The following is a 17,495-nucleotide window of genomic DNA, read 5'->3' as shown; positions in this document are numbered from 1 at the left end:
ATTTAAATTTTTTGTACAACACTGAAAGTTCACGACATCTTATTAAATATAGAATAACGATAATTTTAACATATGATTAAACATTTACAATAGTTAAAAATGCAACTAAATATTTATTAAATCATCATTAAGAAAATAAATGTTTATAAAATATGTGTGTATTGATCATAATTTGAATGATATTAGTTGTTACATACATACTCTTTTAAAAATAGATTGGATAATTTCTCAAAATCTCAATTGTGTGTGTGTTTATGTACACAATAATAATAATAATACGAAAAATAATAATAACATAACACATAAGGTGAAGAAGGATTAAAACGTTCTTTTTTCCCGTTTTTTTATCTTATATATTAATACTTTTACTCTTACTTTATTATATATACATTGATAATAAAATAATTTTATCATTGCGCTACCAAATATTTAACAAGGTAAAATTTAGGCAAATTTTAGTTAAAAATAAGTACCCAACTAATCTACAGAGTACAGTGAATGTTACCTGAAAAGTTTAAGAGGATCTTAAAAACTAGTTATTCAATATTCTAAAATCATTTAGGTTTTGTACACGTAAAAGTTATTAATCGTAAATTAGTATAAATTTACACATGACACATATCCACTTTCCGAATGTGTTAAAATTCTTTTTATGCCTTTGTGGCAAAGTGGTTAGTTAATGCCTATGGCGTTTAATACATATTGTATATAAGAACAAAAAATAGTAAATTACATTAGATAATCCGAATAAATTTTAACTACACACAGCATATTTATTTTAATAGTATTGAAAGTTGAAATTTTTATTACTGAAATATTTTACGACATTAACATTTAGAGAATTGAATCTAATTAGGTACACTAATATATAGAACGGTTACTGGACTTAACTATCCGTTATTCTAACGTTACGTTTTTGAGTAGGAACATCCTCCATTACATTTTTACGCTATACATAGTTTTGTATACCATCACTCTTATTTCTATCAAAATACAGTCTATTTCTCCATTTCTCCTTGCTCAACTTTCGGATCTCGAAGAATACGTTTTATCCTTACAAAGTTCGCCATAAAAATATAAATATTAACAAATTATAATGGGCTGTATTGCCACCAATAGGAACTTATGTGATTCAGTTGCAGAACATTTCGCTAAGACTAGTTTTAAGGAAATAATTCGCGCCTTATTAAATAAAGATTTCTGAAACACAGAATTCATGTATGCTATAAGATCTATACGCAAAAATCTTGAGACAAATAATAATAACAAAGTAGAGCACAGCTCCGAATTTTTGAACTAATACCAGTCGGATTTAGAGTTCTGGAGGCCTCTGGGCAATATATAAAAATATATCAAAAGAAAAGTCAGTACTGTCCGGGCCCTCTTTTGTAGAGGATCCGGTTGGTATCCGCTAAATCTGGCCCTGACTAATACCTAAAATATATTAATACTTGCATATCGTGACAACAATAGTAGTATTTAATTTGGCACTAATTTTATACCCTAATTGGGATTTTGGCAAAACAAACCGTTTACCCGAAAGGGGCAATGGGTAGGTAATTTTGGTAACTTTTGGCATGTTGGTATTTGAATACTAAAAAAAAGTATCCTTTTTAATATTTTGGCACATATATTGTTTAAGTTTTTATTTCTTACTAATAAACTCAGTTATTAAGCAATTTCTTGAGAAATTTTTGCTCTTTACAATCGAGACACACTTCTCTTTTACCTTTACAGATATTTTAAATGCTTTTTTTAGCATGATTTAAAATTATTTCCAGATCAACGTCCGTACTCTGTAACTTCCAATAGTGAAAGCTAATCTCGTCGTTTTTGTATGCAAGTTTGATATAGTTCTCTTAATATCCGTAGCGCTGATATCGCAGCCCTTTGCACGAAATGTAACTTATCAGATCGGAATCTCTATTGGATGGTACATTCAGGACTCTGGATTCTCACAGATATTAATAACTGACAATGTTTTCTATCATGAATATTTTGTACTAAACATTTAGGTATGAGATGTTCACGTGTGCATAACAGTAGTTCTGCGGGAATATCCTTTGCGTGCCGCGCCATCTCCTTTCGCCTCACATTCCTTACGAACCCTTGCAATTATATCCGCAACTAATTTCTCCTCCCTCAAACGCTGTTCCTCCCATTCACTTGATGTTTTGTCTACTGTGTCACCTAGTAAGATCACCAGAAAATTGTAGAACTCGTGCGATTTTCACATAGGCAGGGCTCTGATGGTCTATAAATATCACGATACCTGTCTCAATATATATTGAATCTAAAGGTTATTCACAAGATTATTTAGAGTGATTTTTCGTAAAGTATCCTCAATAATATTAAGGTAAATTCATTGAAACAATAAATTTGCATAATTACTTATGAACTTTATTTTTTTAATAAGCAGAAACACAAAATCTTTTTTAGTAGGTTTATTTTGTAAAAACAGTAATCCAACATCTTAAGGCTTGTATTCACTTTAATTAGTGCGAGTGCAAGTGATTAGTAATTGACATTGATTAGTGCAGTGTCCAATTATTGTTTAGTGGCTCTGTTAAGTAAATTCAGTAGCCATATAGTTTGGCAGGCACGCTGCGTGTGAGGGGGAAGGGAGGGCGCACGCGACGGAACTACTCGCAGTTCGCTCGCAAAATAATAGAACACACTTCTAACTTTACTACTCAGCCAATTAATCACTTGCACTAATCAGTTGCCGTCCACGCTTGTTTTCTACTAATCATTTATCACCTGCACTAATCACTAATCAAAGTGAATACAGGCCTTCAAATCTGAGTGCTTCAAATCAACACGCAGACACCCGCAGTCATTAAATATTGACAGATATTGGTGGATCACAAAATTGTAGATTGTATGTCAATATACTCAATATTTATTTCTGCCGCGTTTACACATCAATAAATATTGACGAGATCTCAATGATCACGACATATATTGACCGTCTGACCCCTGCCATACATATAATTTCGAAGATATCTAGTATTAGAAAGCTAGGTAAAAACCCGTAAAAGAACAAGCATAATTACTCTTAGTGTCTGAGGCGCCTGTTACACGTAAAGTATTTACTGTGTTCGGCAATAAATACTCATGTACTACACGAAGAAATATAACTTTTAAGTAATAGTAATATATTATATATAATTTCCCTTTATAACGCGGACATTTCTCAAGTTGTATTTCTTTAGTGTGAAATTCATAATGATTTGTCCATTCCATAAGTCTTTCCATCGCTACCCCCACAGCCGACTATTATTTTCATACCTTTAAATATTAGAGCAACCTTGTCAAATGTCATTTTTTTTATACTAGCCAGACTGCCCACTGAAGTATTTCCGAACCAATTAGACTTAGGGTCCTTCAAGAAAAGAGCGTACCAAGTCTTAAAGGGCTGGTTTTGCAACCTCCCACCGCTTCGTGGGCTTCTGACGGTCGATTCGCTTATTAGTCATATAAGATCAACTATCGATGTTAATATCAGCCGGCTTACTATGACTTGTATTTGCAACGCTTCCGAAATGACCTGTCCACCACGGGCTACAATAGTACTTTGTGGGTGTGACGAAATTCAAGGAACAAAATAAAATATAAATATATATTTATATTCGCTGTAAATTCGCTCACCTTTATTGCTAAATCGATCAGGTCTTTTGCTATCCATTTTAATATGTCGGATGATTTTAATGGATGGTGTACGGTTTTGGAAATTTGGAACACTCGTTTTGGGGATGGACATTTCAGGATCCACCTCGTCCTTAATAACGGTTGTACTCTGGATTACTGGAGTTTCTCTAGCTACTTCTGCTTGATAGTTAGTTAAAATGGGCATGGAGTCGGAATAATCTTCGCTGTGTCTGCTGGAGATGTGTCCTATGTAGCCTGTAATACAACGTGTTTTATAAGATAGTATTTACTTTTAAAGAAGAATATTAGTTATGGTATATTTAATCCGCAAGCAACAGTTAGTCTTAGACCAGTGTTGGCCTAGAGGTTTCAACATACATTTCCCTACAAAAAAAAGGGGTTTCAAGATACGACTCTCATCCCTGAAGTCGTATGTTCGATCCCCGGCTGTGCACCAATGAAATTTCTTGGAGCGAAGGAAAACCGTTTAAGAGAAGGGTACTTGCCTATTACATTGTCAAATGATCATGAAACACTTACAGAAATCTAAGGCCCAGACCTAAAAAGGTTGTAACGCCACCGACCCATTTATTTTTATATTTAATCCGCATTTAGCCTACGTACAATAATAATACATCAATAAACTAAATATTTTGATACTGTTTAAGTTTCTGTAAAATATTTGAGCTCATTAAGATCGGTATTACTATTTTATGTTACAAACTAAGGCCTCGTAGAACCTAAAATCTAACGATTTTAAACTTTTATTATATCGTCTCAAACTTTTTGGTCTGTGTGGCGCATGTTGCGTGACGGTCGGCCGCAGAGTAGGGATAAAGTTAAAGGCGCTCGTCATAGCAGCCAAGGCCAATATGGCGGCGCACATAGTTCGCAGCAGCTGACCGTGCAGTGTATAGACTATTATTCATTTGTGCCAGTGCTCCACGCTATTTTAATATGTGTATATAATCTAAATAATTGTTAAGTATTATGTATGTCGTACTTTTTTATAGGCTTCGATTTCCGTCTTTACCTCTGTCTATACGTACCTTTCCTACTTTTGAAAAACACGCGGCACTTTTCACATTGGAATAACGGTGTTGGATTTAACGGGTGTATTATATGAACTTTATATTTATGTCTGTACCAATGCGTTCGACTCTGTAGCACTTCACCACAGAGTTTACAAATCACTCTGCCGTCATTGCGTATCATGTATTCTAAAAGGTCGTTACGCACACTTTCTTTTGTTTCATCGTTATCGCCATCCTTTTCCGCTTCATTGGGGACTTCTGACAGAAAATGTACACCAGCTTCTTGAGTCTCGATTTCGTCTGTTTCTATTTGTTCTGTAAAGGTCTCGCTAGTGTCATCGGTGGATAAAACTTCTAATGTAATAACTGGGAAATTGCTGTCCACATCGTCGTAATATGTTGTTTGATATTCTGAAAGAGTCCTTACGATTATATATTTCATATTATTCGTATATTATGCAATATCATTATTCGCTGTTTAATTAAATATTTATTAAAACAATTCTAGATGGTGCATCGTAGCATGCATTTTAATGCAAAGTCATAAAGATGTTTACTTAATTTACGATACTTCTTTAATAAACAATCTTACAAAAATCATATTGAAATAATTTCGGCTGATTCGTTTTATCACTGTTACAAGTTCCGTATGACGTTACTCGCATAGTTTACATTCACTCCATAATATATATAGTAGTAGAAGATAACACGAAATATATAATAACTAAAAATAAAAACATAATTAGATCATATTTTTTATTTAAACGTAATTTGTAGTGTACATGATTCGCATTTGTTTATTGCGATGGTAAGATTCATTTTCTTATAACTACATTTAAATTTTTGTTACAATTTTTAATAATACAAAGATTAGGTGTTAAAGCTTTGCTATTTGCAATAAAAAATACCTATAGTAAACCTTTAAATCAGTTAAACTGTGGTAGTATTTGTTAATAACAATGATCTATTATATACATCGTATAACATTGGTTAACTATAAGAATACAAAATTAACGCGAGTTCATAAAGATTTCAGTTTTGTTAAAGCTCCGATAGAATGTTTAAAATTGCTACAAATCATATTTTCAATATAATTAACCAATATACGCCTGTATATGATAAGTCATGAAACGTATATTAACTTACATAATACTTTAAGAATAGTCGTAAAATATGAATGTACTTCTTAACTCATTTAAAATGTATACAGACAGTTCCCTAACAGAAAATAAAACAAGCAAATAATGAGAAGGTAAACAACGTATGATAATACTAAAATAATGAAGTTAAAACAAATATACTGTACTCGAGTACATTATAGAATATAAAAAATAATCAACATTTGCAAGTTATTGCACTAACTAATGATTTATGGACGCTGAAAATGATTTTACGGGAAATCTTCATTTAATCAAATGATGAACGAACAAAAAGTTGACATTGATTATGAAAAGACGCGGGAAAAGACGACGTATTCCGAAATGTCAAAATCTAGACATTGGCTGTCTGTCAATTATTGAACGATATCTATGAATTTTGACATATGCAAGACTAGAAAAAGACAATGGAATACTCGCCTGCAACCTCTGGGCACTTATAGAGTAACACTTCGTCTATTTTTTATGGCCCAGTCAGACTCTATACATTGAGTGGTCCCTCTATTCTGTATTCTAATAAACTAAAATGTTAAATGTCAAAACTTCTATTTATTATTATATTTATTTTTGAATTAGAGGAAAGTTAGATACTGTTTTAGCGAGAAATAAGCATAATGCCACTCTATGGAAACCATTCAATTAGTCTACACATAATCCTATTACACAGGCTGCCAAGCAGCAAGTAGAAAGCAAAATGAAAATGGGTTAACAATGTACAGAACAGCTAACTTAGTTAGCTCTAATATCACAAAATAAAATACTAAAAAAAAAAAAAACAAAAAAAGTGAACTGCCCGGACGCAATAGAAAAGTTCTAATAGGCATAAGAAAACTATAGGTTATAAGGCTCGATTTGTGCGAGTTGACTGGCGCGTACCTATATATACCTAATTAAAAAATCACACTGAATTAATTGTTAATACCTTAACGGTGAATATAAAATCTATAACGATAAAGTTTATACACCCTCTATATACATTCCTTATACTTTTAATATTAACATTAAAATGTGCGTAAATTTTAAACACAAACTATAGTTATAACCATCATTATTAAAATATAATAAATTTGTGCTTAAAACCTAAAGTCCTTATAATTGCTCAATTATTTTTGACATCGTAAACTTATTGAAACTCCTTAACATCTATATTAAAAATATCTTCATTCTTATCAATGGAAGAACTGTTGATTGTCGTTGATTGGATCCTTAACTATACGAATCCCATCCTAAAATACTCTATAGATAATATGAAAATTATTAGTATATTTGTGCTATGGCACTCTTACCCAGTAGAGATAAACTTTTTAGTAATACAAAAAGACAAACTTTAATACTAAATATATTAATTGAAGTAACAGTGCGTTATGCAATAACATTTCAATTTACACAGACTCTCTAATAAAATTCTTTCTTTAATTGGATAAATTCTGATAAACTCGTTTCCTTTTCTTTAAACACTAATTAAAATATCTCGAAATATTAATGTACTTTTAAACTATAAGTTGTCAAAGGCACACGGAAACATCTAGTATTACAACAGTAGAAAAGTTTCAGACTTTCTAAGCACCCGTTATTATTTTAGAATTATCTGATATTTATAAAAATCGCCATGTCGGCATAACTGGCCCTTATTTTATTGTCTAATCCGCACAACCGTGTTTGAAGCAATTAACTTCAACAATAATTACATATTAAATGCATAACAGTAATATTGGAAATATAAAGTGTTGTTATATATTAAAATTTCACTCCAAAAATAGAACGAGTACGAACTAATCAACTCTGGGATACCTATAATATATCTATCTTATATAAATTGCAGTTAATAAAAAGGCTTTTAAAGGCACAAACAGTGTCCATAACACTTGGAATCAATGGTAAGGCTATCTACGCCTGAGCTGGGTCAGGAGAAGAATGCGGTATTGAACCATGTGGAGAGCCGGAACCCACCGTTTCCAGCTTAATTCCAGGCGGTAGCTGGCCTTCGAGACCCGGTAATATGAAGTAGGTATTAGGTGGATACACGCAATCTTTTGGGACGTAACACTCATGTGTCATTTTCATGTGATTCTTCATTTTGTCAGGCCTAGAGAATTCTTTACAACAAACGGGGCAGGGGAAAACCTTTCTCTGCTGGCCCTCGTGGTAGAGGAAGGCGTGTCTCTGGAATGAATACTTGTTTTTGAATGTTTTTTGTATATTCTCCTTGGCACATTCAGTGCATTGGTATACTCCTTCATTGACTGATGCGTATCGGAACAAATTTAGGCCTCTCACAGACATTTCTGTAAGTTGTTCAGCAGGGTCGTTGGATGCGGAGTTTGCTCTTCGCCGTATCCGTCTTCGGACGGCTGGCCTTTGTCCTTGTACGGTGTTATTATTAATGGAATCGTTTTGGTACTCGTTTGATGTGGAAGCGGCCTGCGCAGGGAGATTGACGCGTTTCCCTTGTCTTTCGTTCGATGGCGAAGGAACATACCTGATGTCTTTGCTTTCGAACTCAGGTGTGCCGCGTCCTGAAATATTGTTAATAAATTCATTATTACATAGTTCATTCATAATTTTAAACTAATTCGCTAGAAATAAAACAATGCACTACACTAGCAAGTGCGATAAAGGTAAAATAAAAAACCAACTAAAATATATTAAAATTTATTTGTTCAATGAGTAAATTACACCGTGATAAAAAACAAAATGAAACTTTCTGGACGAGTTCGTCGAAATTGACACCTGTCATCTGTCATTATTGAATAGCACCAAACTACAAAACGTAGATAGAAAAACAAACTCGTCCATGAAGTATTAAACAGAATAATCTAACAAAATTAAAGAATTAATTTAAACGTCCGTAGATACAAAGTGTAACTTTAACTCTATACTTATTTTAGAATCGTTTCTAATAGAATGAACAATTAATAAATTAGAAAAAACCAAAATGTATTAACTATAATAAAAATAGGACTCAAGATTTGCATTTGGAACTATTTCGGCAAGTTATGTCATACACCTTAGGTAGGCCACCATTACGACAAGATCGGCTTTAAGGTTAAATAGCTGCCTTTTAAAATAAAATGTTTCTTAATCTCTTAGGCTTATACATAAAACAGCTCTGAATAAATCTTTAAAACAAATGAACGTAGCCTCGTAACGAAAAATGTTAAGGATAATGAACTTAAAAATTCAAGCAATTTGTACTGAACCAAAAGTTGATAGTTAAGAATAAATTTGAGCAAAAAAGCTTTACAACATAAACCTAGCTAACACACCATCTACGAAACGTGAGATAAGGTACCATCAAAATACCTACCTGTTCATTCCTCTCTTCGTGACTACAAGAACTTACACAGAAAATTCACTCCTTTAGAAACAACACAATTTAATCTATATTATAAATAACTTACACTAATCTTTATTTAATAACCCGTGTTGTTACTTTGCTACTATTAATATAAAATATAAAATTAATGAATTTGTAATAACGTCGTTGTATCACCAGTAACAATAAGATCATGTCAATTTACTTAAACCATAGCAATGAAGAGGTACAGACAGGAACAATTAAAAGACATCACATAGAAATTAAAGTACATAATAGCAATTATATAAATAAAAGGTAAAATAAATTAACGAAAACAAAGTAGAAAAATAACATTGATTAAAACTTTAATATATTTTGATGTAACTTTTATTTTTCTTTAAAGTTTCTAAAAATAGTAATTAACATATAATTATTGTATACGATTGTATTTTGTTTCGATAACAAATAATGCTAATAGTGTAACTCTCAATTCTAAACTTTTCTAAATTTAAATACAGTTTGCCTCCTCTATTGTCTATGTGCAATAACAAAAAAATATGGAATTAACATTTGGCTAAGGTCTATTTCACAATATATTTAATGATTCATAATTCGCGTTGAATAACATTATACATAATCGTATATTTAAATAAATAAATAAATACTAGACATTACATACAATACAAAGCAGCTACGTAAAATGTTTAAGAATCGCTTTCGCCTGCTCCAATATACTTCACACCGTCTGTCAATCGTAAATATATATATCTCTTACAGTATGTGCATCTATTTTAAGAATAATTATATAATAAGAATTATTAATGTATCTGGCATATATATAATAGTAATAGACTGTTCCCTGCAAAACTTACATCGCAACAACCTATAATAACAATTTCTAGGGCAGCTAATTAATATATTTCATATTTTATAGAGAAAAAGGAAAAAACAGCCGTTACTATTATAGCATGATAAATAAATATATCTCGTACTATTTAAAGATTCAAATATGTATTTAACAATATTTAAGAAGCATATTACTATAATTGCTCAAGATAAATCTATATATGTATATGAATCGTGATAATATGAATATTCTAGGTAATTTTATTACATAACCTCTGTTTTCAACAATTTCAAAATAAATATGTATCTTTGTAAATAAAATATGTCATTCTATATTCATAGAGGAGCCCTATTCCGTGTTATAGTGCTCTGAACGAAATAGGGCTTATATGTTTTTCAAAATAACAATATTAACAAACAACATTTTGTTTAGGGACATTTATATTGTCGCATTATATGCGACATTTCTTAAGTTTAATTTAGCACCAATTGATGATATTATATAGCAAATATATTAACGAAAAATACAATTATCAACATTTTTAACTTAAATTTCAAATATGGAAACACCGATACAGATATTGGTTTTCATTTGTTTATGTTCAATGAGAAGAGAAACGTATTGGGACATAAATATCTAATTAAAAAGACTGCTACAATTTAAGTTTTCGACATTTAAGTTTAGGCACTGGCTAAATTGACTATTGTAATAGACACTAAACTTTACATTAGCCTCAATATATTAAGTTTAAATCGTTTAAGTACCTAACCAATGTTCAAGATAAATTTTCTTAAAAATTTATGAAGGGTACAATAAATTCGTTATTAAATTTTTGAAGAATTTAACAGTCTTACAACAAACTATCCGGCGACGTGGCCTAGTCAAAAACTTCACATCGTTTCAAATTTTGAGTAGTGGGAAACATGAGATGACATCCCTAAATCCCTACGAACTACAATTTTTAACTACTTGGGCCTAAAGGTTCTATCCTAAGGAAGCTTCTTAAAATAGATTGTAAAGTTTGAATAATGAAAATAAATATACACAATATTCTTTGAAAATCTTAATTAACTAGTAGACGAATTAACTTTTAATATAACAAGTAAAGGCACACTAATAGGCAAGCGTTCCCTGGACCTACTAATTACAATATTTGAAACTTGGGGTCAACTTATTCGACTGTCAAAGTCAATTAATTTATGTCAAAGTCAATTAATTTATATCAAATCTCTACTCTATAACCGAACGTGTGTCTGCTATAGTATGGAAGACTACATTGCATAAATAAATAAGTACGATCCTTAATAAGGCATTTTTCTAATACAGAATTTAATCATCTCATGGTTCCTGCATTATCTCCCAAAGCACCTTACTAAAATCACTATAACAACAGTGTTGTCACAAGTAAAATATAATTTTTACTTTCATTTAAGTAATTTTTCGCTATAATATACAATTATCATCATTTTGATTTAGGGTCTCGTTAGAAGCACTGTAAATATGTAGGTATAAATTTGTCTACTTAAGGTATTTATTTTAGGTATTGTCGTTAATATTAATGTCCTTTGAACGAAACTGAAAAATGACATTAGAATTAAGTATGGATTGTATAAATTAAAATTAGTAGCTGCAACTAAAGGAACTATTTGCTCTTACTGAAATGAGATTACCTAAGCTGTTTAGCCGTTCAGTTGTTCAACAAAACATACAAACAAAAATTTATTTAAAAACTATTTAAATTAATCTTAACTTATTTAAATCATAGCCCACATTGAGTTATAACTTCGGCGAAGTTCAAAAATGTCTATTATAACTAAGATCACTAAAAGGCAAGTTAAATGAAAATGCATTTCACACTACGTACCCAAGGCTGAATAAGCCTTTTTGTAAGTATAGCCTCTAGTTTAAATCTGCTTAATAAATATATTTTACTTATGTTACAAAAAGGCTCCGCCGTTGGTATAATAAAATAATATCTAATCTATACTAATTCAGTTCAATGAGAATTGCGTGTAATCAAATAAACTACATTTGAATCACCGTGAGTAGTTACTTTGTACCCTGAAATTTTTGTAAGTAATAAAATTAAGTAACAAGTGAGTGCAAAATAACAAGTAAATTATAGATTTTGTCATAACTTTGAAGTTCAGCACTCTAAGAAACAATGGAACAACGTAAATAAATAGATAAATATAACAACAAACGACCGACGTCGCTCACATATCAACAATCTTATTGATAAAGTTAAACCCAGAGCTCGAACTCAATTCGTTAATAATTTTGCTCTTTGAATCAGATCTTTTCAAGTTCAGGAAAATTAAGATTCCTGCTTAGCAGTTTGTTCGTTGGCATTCGGTTGATTTTTGTGAATGATTTTTAAGTGTGCGATCATGTTATCCTTGCGAGTGAACTCTTTGAAACAAATCGGGCAAGGGAACACTTTGACGTCCTTCTTGTGAGAAGTTACGTAATGTCGACAGAAATTGCTGATGTGAGTATATACTCTCGCACATATTTTGCATCTAAAGACATTTTCGCCTTCTTTGATGCAGTAATCTCGCACGGATTCATTGGTTTCCTCATGATAATTGCCAACATTACCCATATTATTCTTCCTTATGGGCGAAGGAAATATACGATGTTCCCAGTTAGTTTGAGATAAGTCTGTTACCTCATTATTAGCCAAATTAAGATTATTTTGTTCTAATTCAGCAGCAAATAGCTGTGTGGCAAGGGCTGGCATCAAAACGGTTTCGGGAGGAAATTTGTCAAAGGTATTTAAGGCAGGATTCAGGTTAGAGAGCCCCGACAGTTGATTGAATAAAGTTCGAGCCCTGAATTTTGACATTTGCGGAAGTATTTTTTTACTATTCTTTGGCTTCAAGTTACGACCTAGTCTGTGCTTATCATCTGTGTCTTTCAAGGGACCATCTTGAGAGTTTGAATTTTCGCGGCTTCTATCGGGATTATATTTATATTCAATAGGTTCGTTGTATTCATCTGTTGGTTCTGTTGCTTCCTGTTTAATTGACCCGTTTTCAATGGAAAGCACTGGACCATTAGATGAGAAATTTTGTTGTATTTCTTCTTTTGGTACTTTTGCGGTATCTGAAAGTATTGATTGAAAACTAATGTATACTGTTCAGAAGATACTCGAAAGTTAAAAAAATACGCGCAATTTAATTTTTTGATGGAATTTTATTGCATTTGGAAATATTTTAGCAATTCAAACAACAGTTCTATAATATTTCCAATTTGCTTTAGATGAAGGAAAGCTATTGGGAATAAGCCTTGTTTTGTTTTCCCTTTACTTTACGTTAAATCATATATTTATTATGGAAGTTATAAGAATGAAATTATTACTCAAATATACCACACCGAAAATGCCCCTGGCCATTCCTCTAATAGCTCTCCCCGAAAGCAGAAAAGCAAGCAAAAGAATTCATTCTTTTATGGAAGAAATAAGCATTAAATTTTTCGATTACAACAATTTTATAGATCACTTACCCCGTTGAGAAAAATAAAGTAATTATATAATATCACTTCACTTTTTTCACTCATAGATTATTCTCTTAACATCAAAGCTTATATCCCATTAGCTTTTCTTTTATTCAACGAAAACTATTGGTCTACTGTGTACGTCATTTAGCAGTGTTAGGTAAATGAAAGGGAAGATTATAATGTATTTACAAAAGGACAAGCCAATAAAATTGTTTTATTCATGTTTTTTTCGCGTTTATGTTTTCAAACGAAATCATATCAACGTCTGTTTGCTTACAGCGGGCTAAATAAAATGTCGAAGGGAGTTTGACTAACTATCACCGTTTTCTAACTATTCTAGTACATACCTGCTGATTCGGAGTCTTTGCCGGAATTCGGAGCTTCGTTAGACTGAGCATCATCACCCTCATCAATCATGAGTGCCTCTCCACCGTCCTCGCCGCCCGATGTTGCACCGTCGTCTTGATTGAACCCATCCATTGACATTTTAACCTCAAGCATTTCTGGTGATCCCCGTATTAACTGATCTCCAGCCCGGTTTGTGACGTGAGAAGCGGTTTCCGGTATGAATTCACCAGGAGGACTGGCCGCGGTGTTTAGTGCGTCACTTGAACTGCCACTTAGCTTCCTCGGCCGACCCCTTTTCCGCTTCGGTTGCATAAGAGCATTCCCTAATAGTGGCATAAGTAAGTTCGGCGGTGCACCTCCGCTGGGAATTCCAGATGCAGGCCTTTTCTGATGCATGTATGGATGTATTCTATGCAATTGTGGTGGCGGTGTGTGCGCGGTACTTGTTTGCTGTTGTATTAAGGAATTTGTTAACGCGGGAATATCGCATTTCTCCTCGTTTACTTCTGTTAGGCCTTTTATTCTTAGGCTCTCTGCTACCTTCAAGAAAGCAGTCAGTCTTTCTTGATCGACACTCACCTCTCCCCTGTACATGAAGTCGAGTAAACTTTTCATGTCAGAATAGGGGACATCCTTTAGTATAACTATCGGATGTTTCTCTTGATGGTTGACAAAGAGCGCCTGGAAGTATGGACTGCAAGCCGATAAGACCATTTTGTGTGCTTTAAGCAACTGCCCGTCCACCGCTAACGTCACATCAGTGAATGTCTCTGCGTGTAATAATTGGTCAAATACAGACAGCATATTTGACTGGTGGTTGTTCCACCTCAAACAAAATCTTTGCGTGGCCATTATTACACAGTATATGTTCTTTGGAAGATAATAAATGCCACTTAGGCTTAGAGCTATATATATCTACAATATTTCAGTGTATACATAAGTGTTCTCTCTTTTTCGTGGATCATTCAACAAAACTTTAACAATGGATAATGTTTACATAAAAAACATTTTTACTTTTCTCATAGTGTTTTTGTCTGACGGGCGCGAGAGGATCTGAAAAGGGACAACATTATACTTTAACCAAATGCATCTTAATAATAATCTAATTTCTCTATGACTTCTTATTAGTTACAATATGCGTTGATTTCAGATTGGATATCGATTTAGTATTAAAACCAATTTTCGGTTAAGAAATGGTTCTTAAGACGCTATTTTAAATAATTATTTTTGAAGTTGTCATCAGTAAAGCAATAATTCTTGAAAGCTTTTAATTTTATAGTCAATTAGTTTTGCTTTTAATATTCCAAAATTATCACACCCATCCTATACTAATACAGGTAAATAAAAGAAGATAACTAGTTACGCAGTAATAAGAAAACACAAAAAAAATTAATAGAAAAGGCCCGGATTCAATGACATTAAAATAAAGCCTGTTATATTTCTGTTTAGATTAAACATAGGTACTATTATTCTTATATACAGGTAGATCATAGTATAAGCGTGGCTATATCCACTCCGGCTCCTAAGGAAATTTAATACCAGGAACTACGTCATAGACGCATTGGACAAACTAGTGCCTGAAGGGACAGGGCAGGCTGATAAATTCGAGTCATAATTAATTATGCCTTTATTTTACTTTTGTATACTGATGACAGATATTTAATTATTTACATTAGGATTTGTTTAAATATAACTTGGTTTCTGCATGGGTATAACAATAGTACGTAATAAGAGACGCGAAAACTTGATTTTGTATGAATCGTACATTCATAACCAATGCATGCATACAAAATGTAATAAACACTAAATTATCTTATAACAAGTTGTTTGAGACTGGTTTCCGTAATGTTTTATGTAAAATAAATAAAACTTTTATCTCCAACAGAAGGCTCATACATAGAACCATAGATTTAAATCAAGGTTAAAAATTGAGGGCGCCCCTAGCGGCAGCGGAAGGAGAATCTGTGCAACGGAGACGGAGAGCACTCAGCGTAGCGCACTGCAGTAGGAAAACATTCAACGATGCTATTTCATCGTATGTAACTATACACATAATATACCTATAGAGGTTATTTAAAAAACATTATTTAATAAGCATAACATCACTAACCGGCAATACAAACTAAGACCTATTAAATGAAACTAGTTATTCCAATAAGAATCCGACTGGAATTTTAAACCTGATTTTTGGAAATCATTATTTGCCGCATATCCACAGGTGCTGACCACAAAATGTTATCGCGGTATGGGCGCACGAATTATTACTACGCACCCAGTCGAGCGCGTTACATTACGTCATCACAATGGCATTATTACCTACGATATCCACATTAAATCGACCGATACCATGCGATAAGAACAATTTATGAATAATTAAAACACTGCACAAACTAAGAACGTACCACACGTATCTGCACTACAATCAACTCGACCCTTTTATGGGAATGAGAATCAGCCCTTCCGCCATAGCCCGAATCCGCGTATACACGGCACCCCGCTCACCCGACGACTGACAACCCCGCGCGCGGAGCACGGCCCGCTCCGCGCCTCGAATATCACAAAAAATACGTCGTCATCATCGAAATGGCGGCAGTGGATATATTCAGCGCAGGGTGCACGGTAAAATATTGATTTATTGAAAATTATTGATTTACTCTCCCGGCTCATATTGTATGTTGATAGATTAGGGATGACTTATAAATATGCAAACATCTCAAGATGGAGGCTACTTCAGTGAATTCAAGGTTAACATATCTCTAAACTGAAAATTATTTTAGATTAAATTTTCGAAAAAATATATTATTTTCCCTCGCTAAAAATAGCTGTATACATAACAAACTACGGTTAATTTTTAAATTATTAAAAAAAAATCATCCTGCCTGAACGTATATCCTTATAGAACATTAATTATATATAATTTAAAGATCTAGCTTAGAATTAATTATAGAAATAATTAATATTACAATAATAACAATCAATATGAGTCATTTAACCCTGAAATTTTGTTAACATACCTACCTTTATAGGTGTATTTATTCAAGGGATGAGTTTTCCACGTGAAAAACATTAATCCATCCGCGCTGTCGCCATGTCAGCAACGTTTTCTATCTCTGTTTCTCTCAGGCAGGGTGGATCTAGCGCTTCTCAGCGATTATCGCCGGAGATGACCGACCGCCACTTTTCACAACTGTAGAACTCGACACCGAATGGAAAATAGACCGCGGGGCGCACTTTTTTCAATTAATCGCACTAAACACATAAGAAAAAAAAATATTGTCCACTGTTTCACGTTTTAGAAAAATGGTTAAAGGATCATGTTTCAAGTCGCGCGCGATATGTACCTAACTCGGAAGTGTTTTTAATAAAAATGGCCTGCCGCCTCGGCGGGAGGAGTGGCAATGGACAATGAGGTCGGTACCCTCTCTCTGGCACCCGCGCGCGCCCCTCCCTACCGCACAGGGTTAGAAAGTTTCACGAGTGAATCGAGGAAAACACTGATGTTACTGGGTCCTGGAGGAGCTAATTGACAGCTTTCACACCCCCACAGCCTTAAATATACAAGTGGGGATAGATATTTAAATCTTATATAATAAATAAAATAATATAATCTTTGGTGCTCTTTCCTGTAGGTGAATTATGTTAAATTTTACTTGACGTTC

The 17,495-nt window shown here is 33.0% G+C and overlaps 1 protein-coding gene across 6 annotated transcripts; it reads right to left on the bottom strand.

The window, feature by feature from the left end:
• Positions 1 to 260: 260 nt before the first annotated feature.
• On the bottom strand, positions 261 to 17,228 carry LOC110998519 (protein tramtrack, alpha isoform). Of its 6 annotated transcripts, none has more exons than XM_045630582.1 (5): positions 16,855 to 17,228; positions 13,836 to 14,889; positions 4,701 to 5,096; positions 3,652 to 3,906; positions 261 to 2,190 (listed from the first exon to the last, which is right to left on the bottom strand). In XM_045630582.1, exons 2-5 carry the CDS (start codon positions 14,686 to 14,688, stop codon positions 2,027 to 2,029), a joined length of 1,668 nt encoding a protein of 555 aa, XP_045486538.1. In that variant the 5' UTR covers positions 14,689 to 14,889; positions 16,855 to 17,228; the 3' UTR covers positions 261 to 2,026. The 6 variants fall into 6 exon arrangements, with proteins under 6 accessions (XP_045486538.1, XP_022122899.2, XP_045486539.1 ...); XM_022267207.2 differs by lacking the exon at positions 16,855 to 17,228 and adding an exon at positions 16,239 to 16,395; XM_045630583.1 differs by lacking the exon at positions 16,855 to 17,228 and adding an exon at positions 16,153 to 16,375.
• Between the last annotated feature and the right edge of the window lie 267 nt (positions 17,229 to 17,495).

This window comes from Pieris rapae, chromosome 12 (assembly GCF_905147795.1).
Source record: "Pieris rapae chromosome 12, ilPieRapa1.1, whole genome shotgun sequence".
Lineage (NCBI taxonomy): Eukaryota > Metazoa > Arthropoda > Insecta > Lepidoptera > Pieridae > Pieris > Pieris rapae.
Note: the sequence above shows the minus strand (reverse complement) of the source record. Positions and strands in the feature narration are given on the sequence as shown.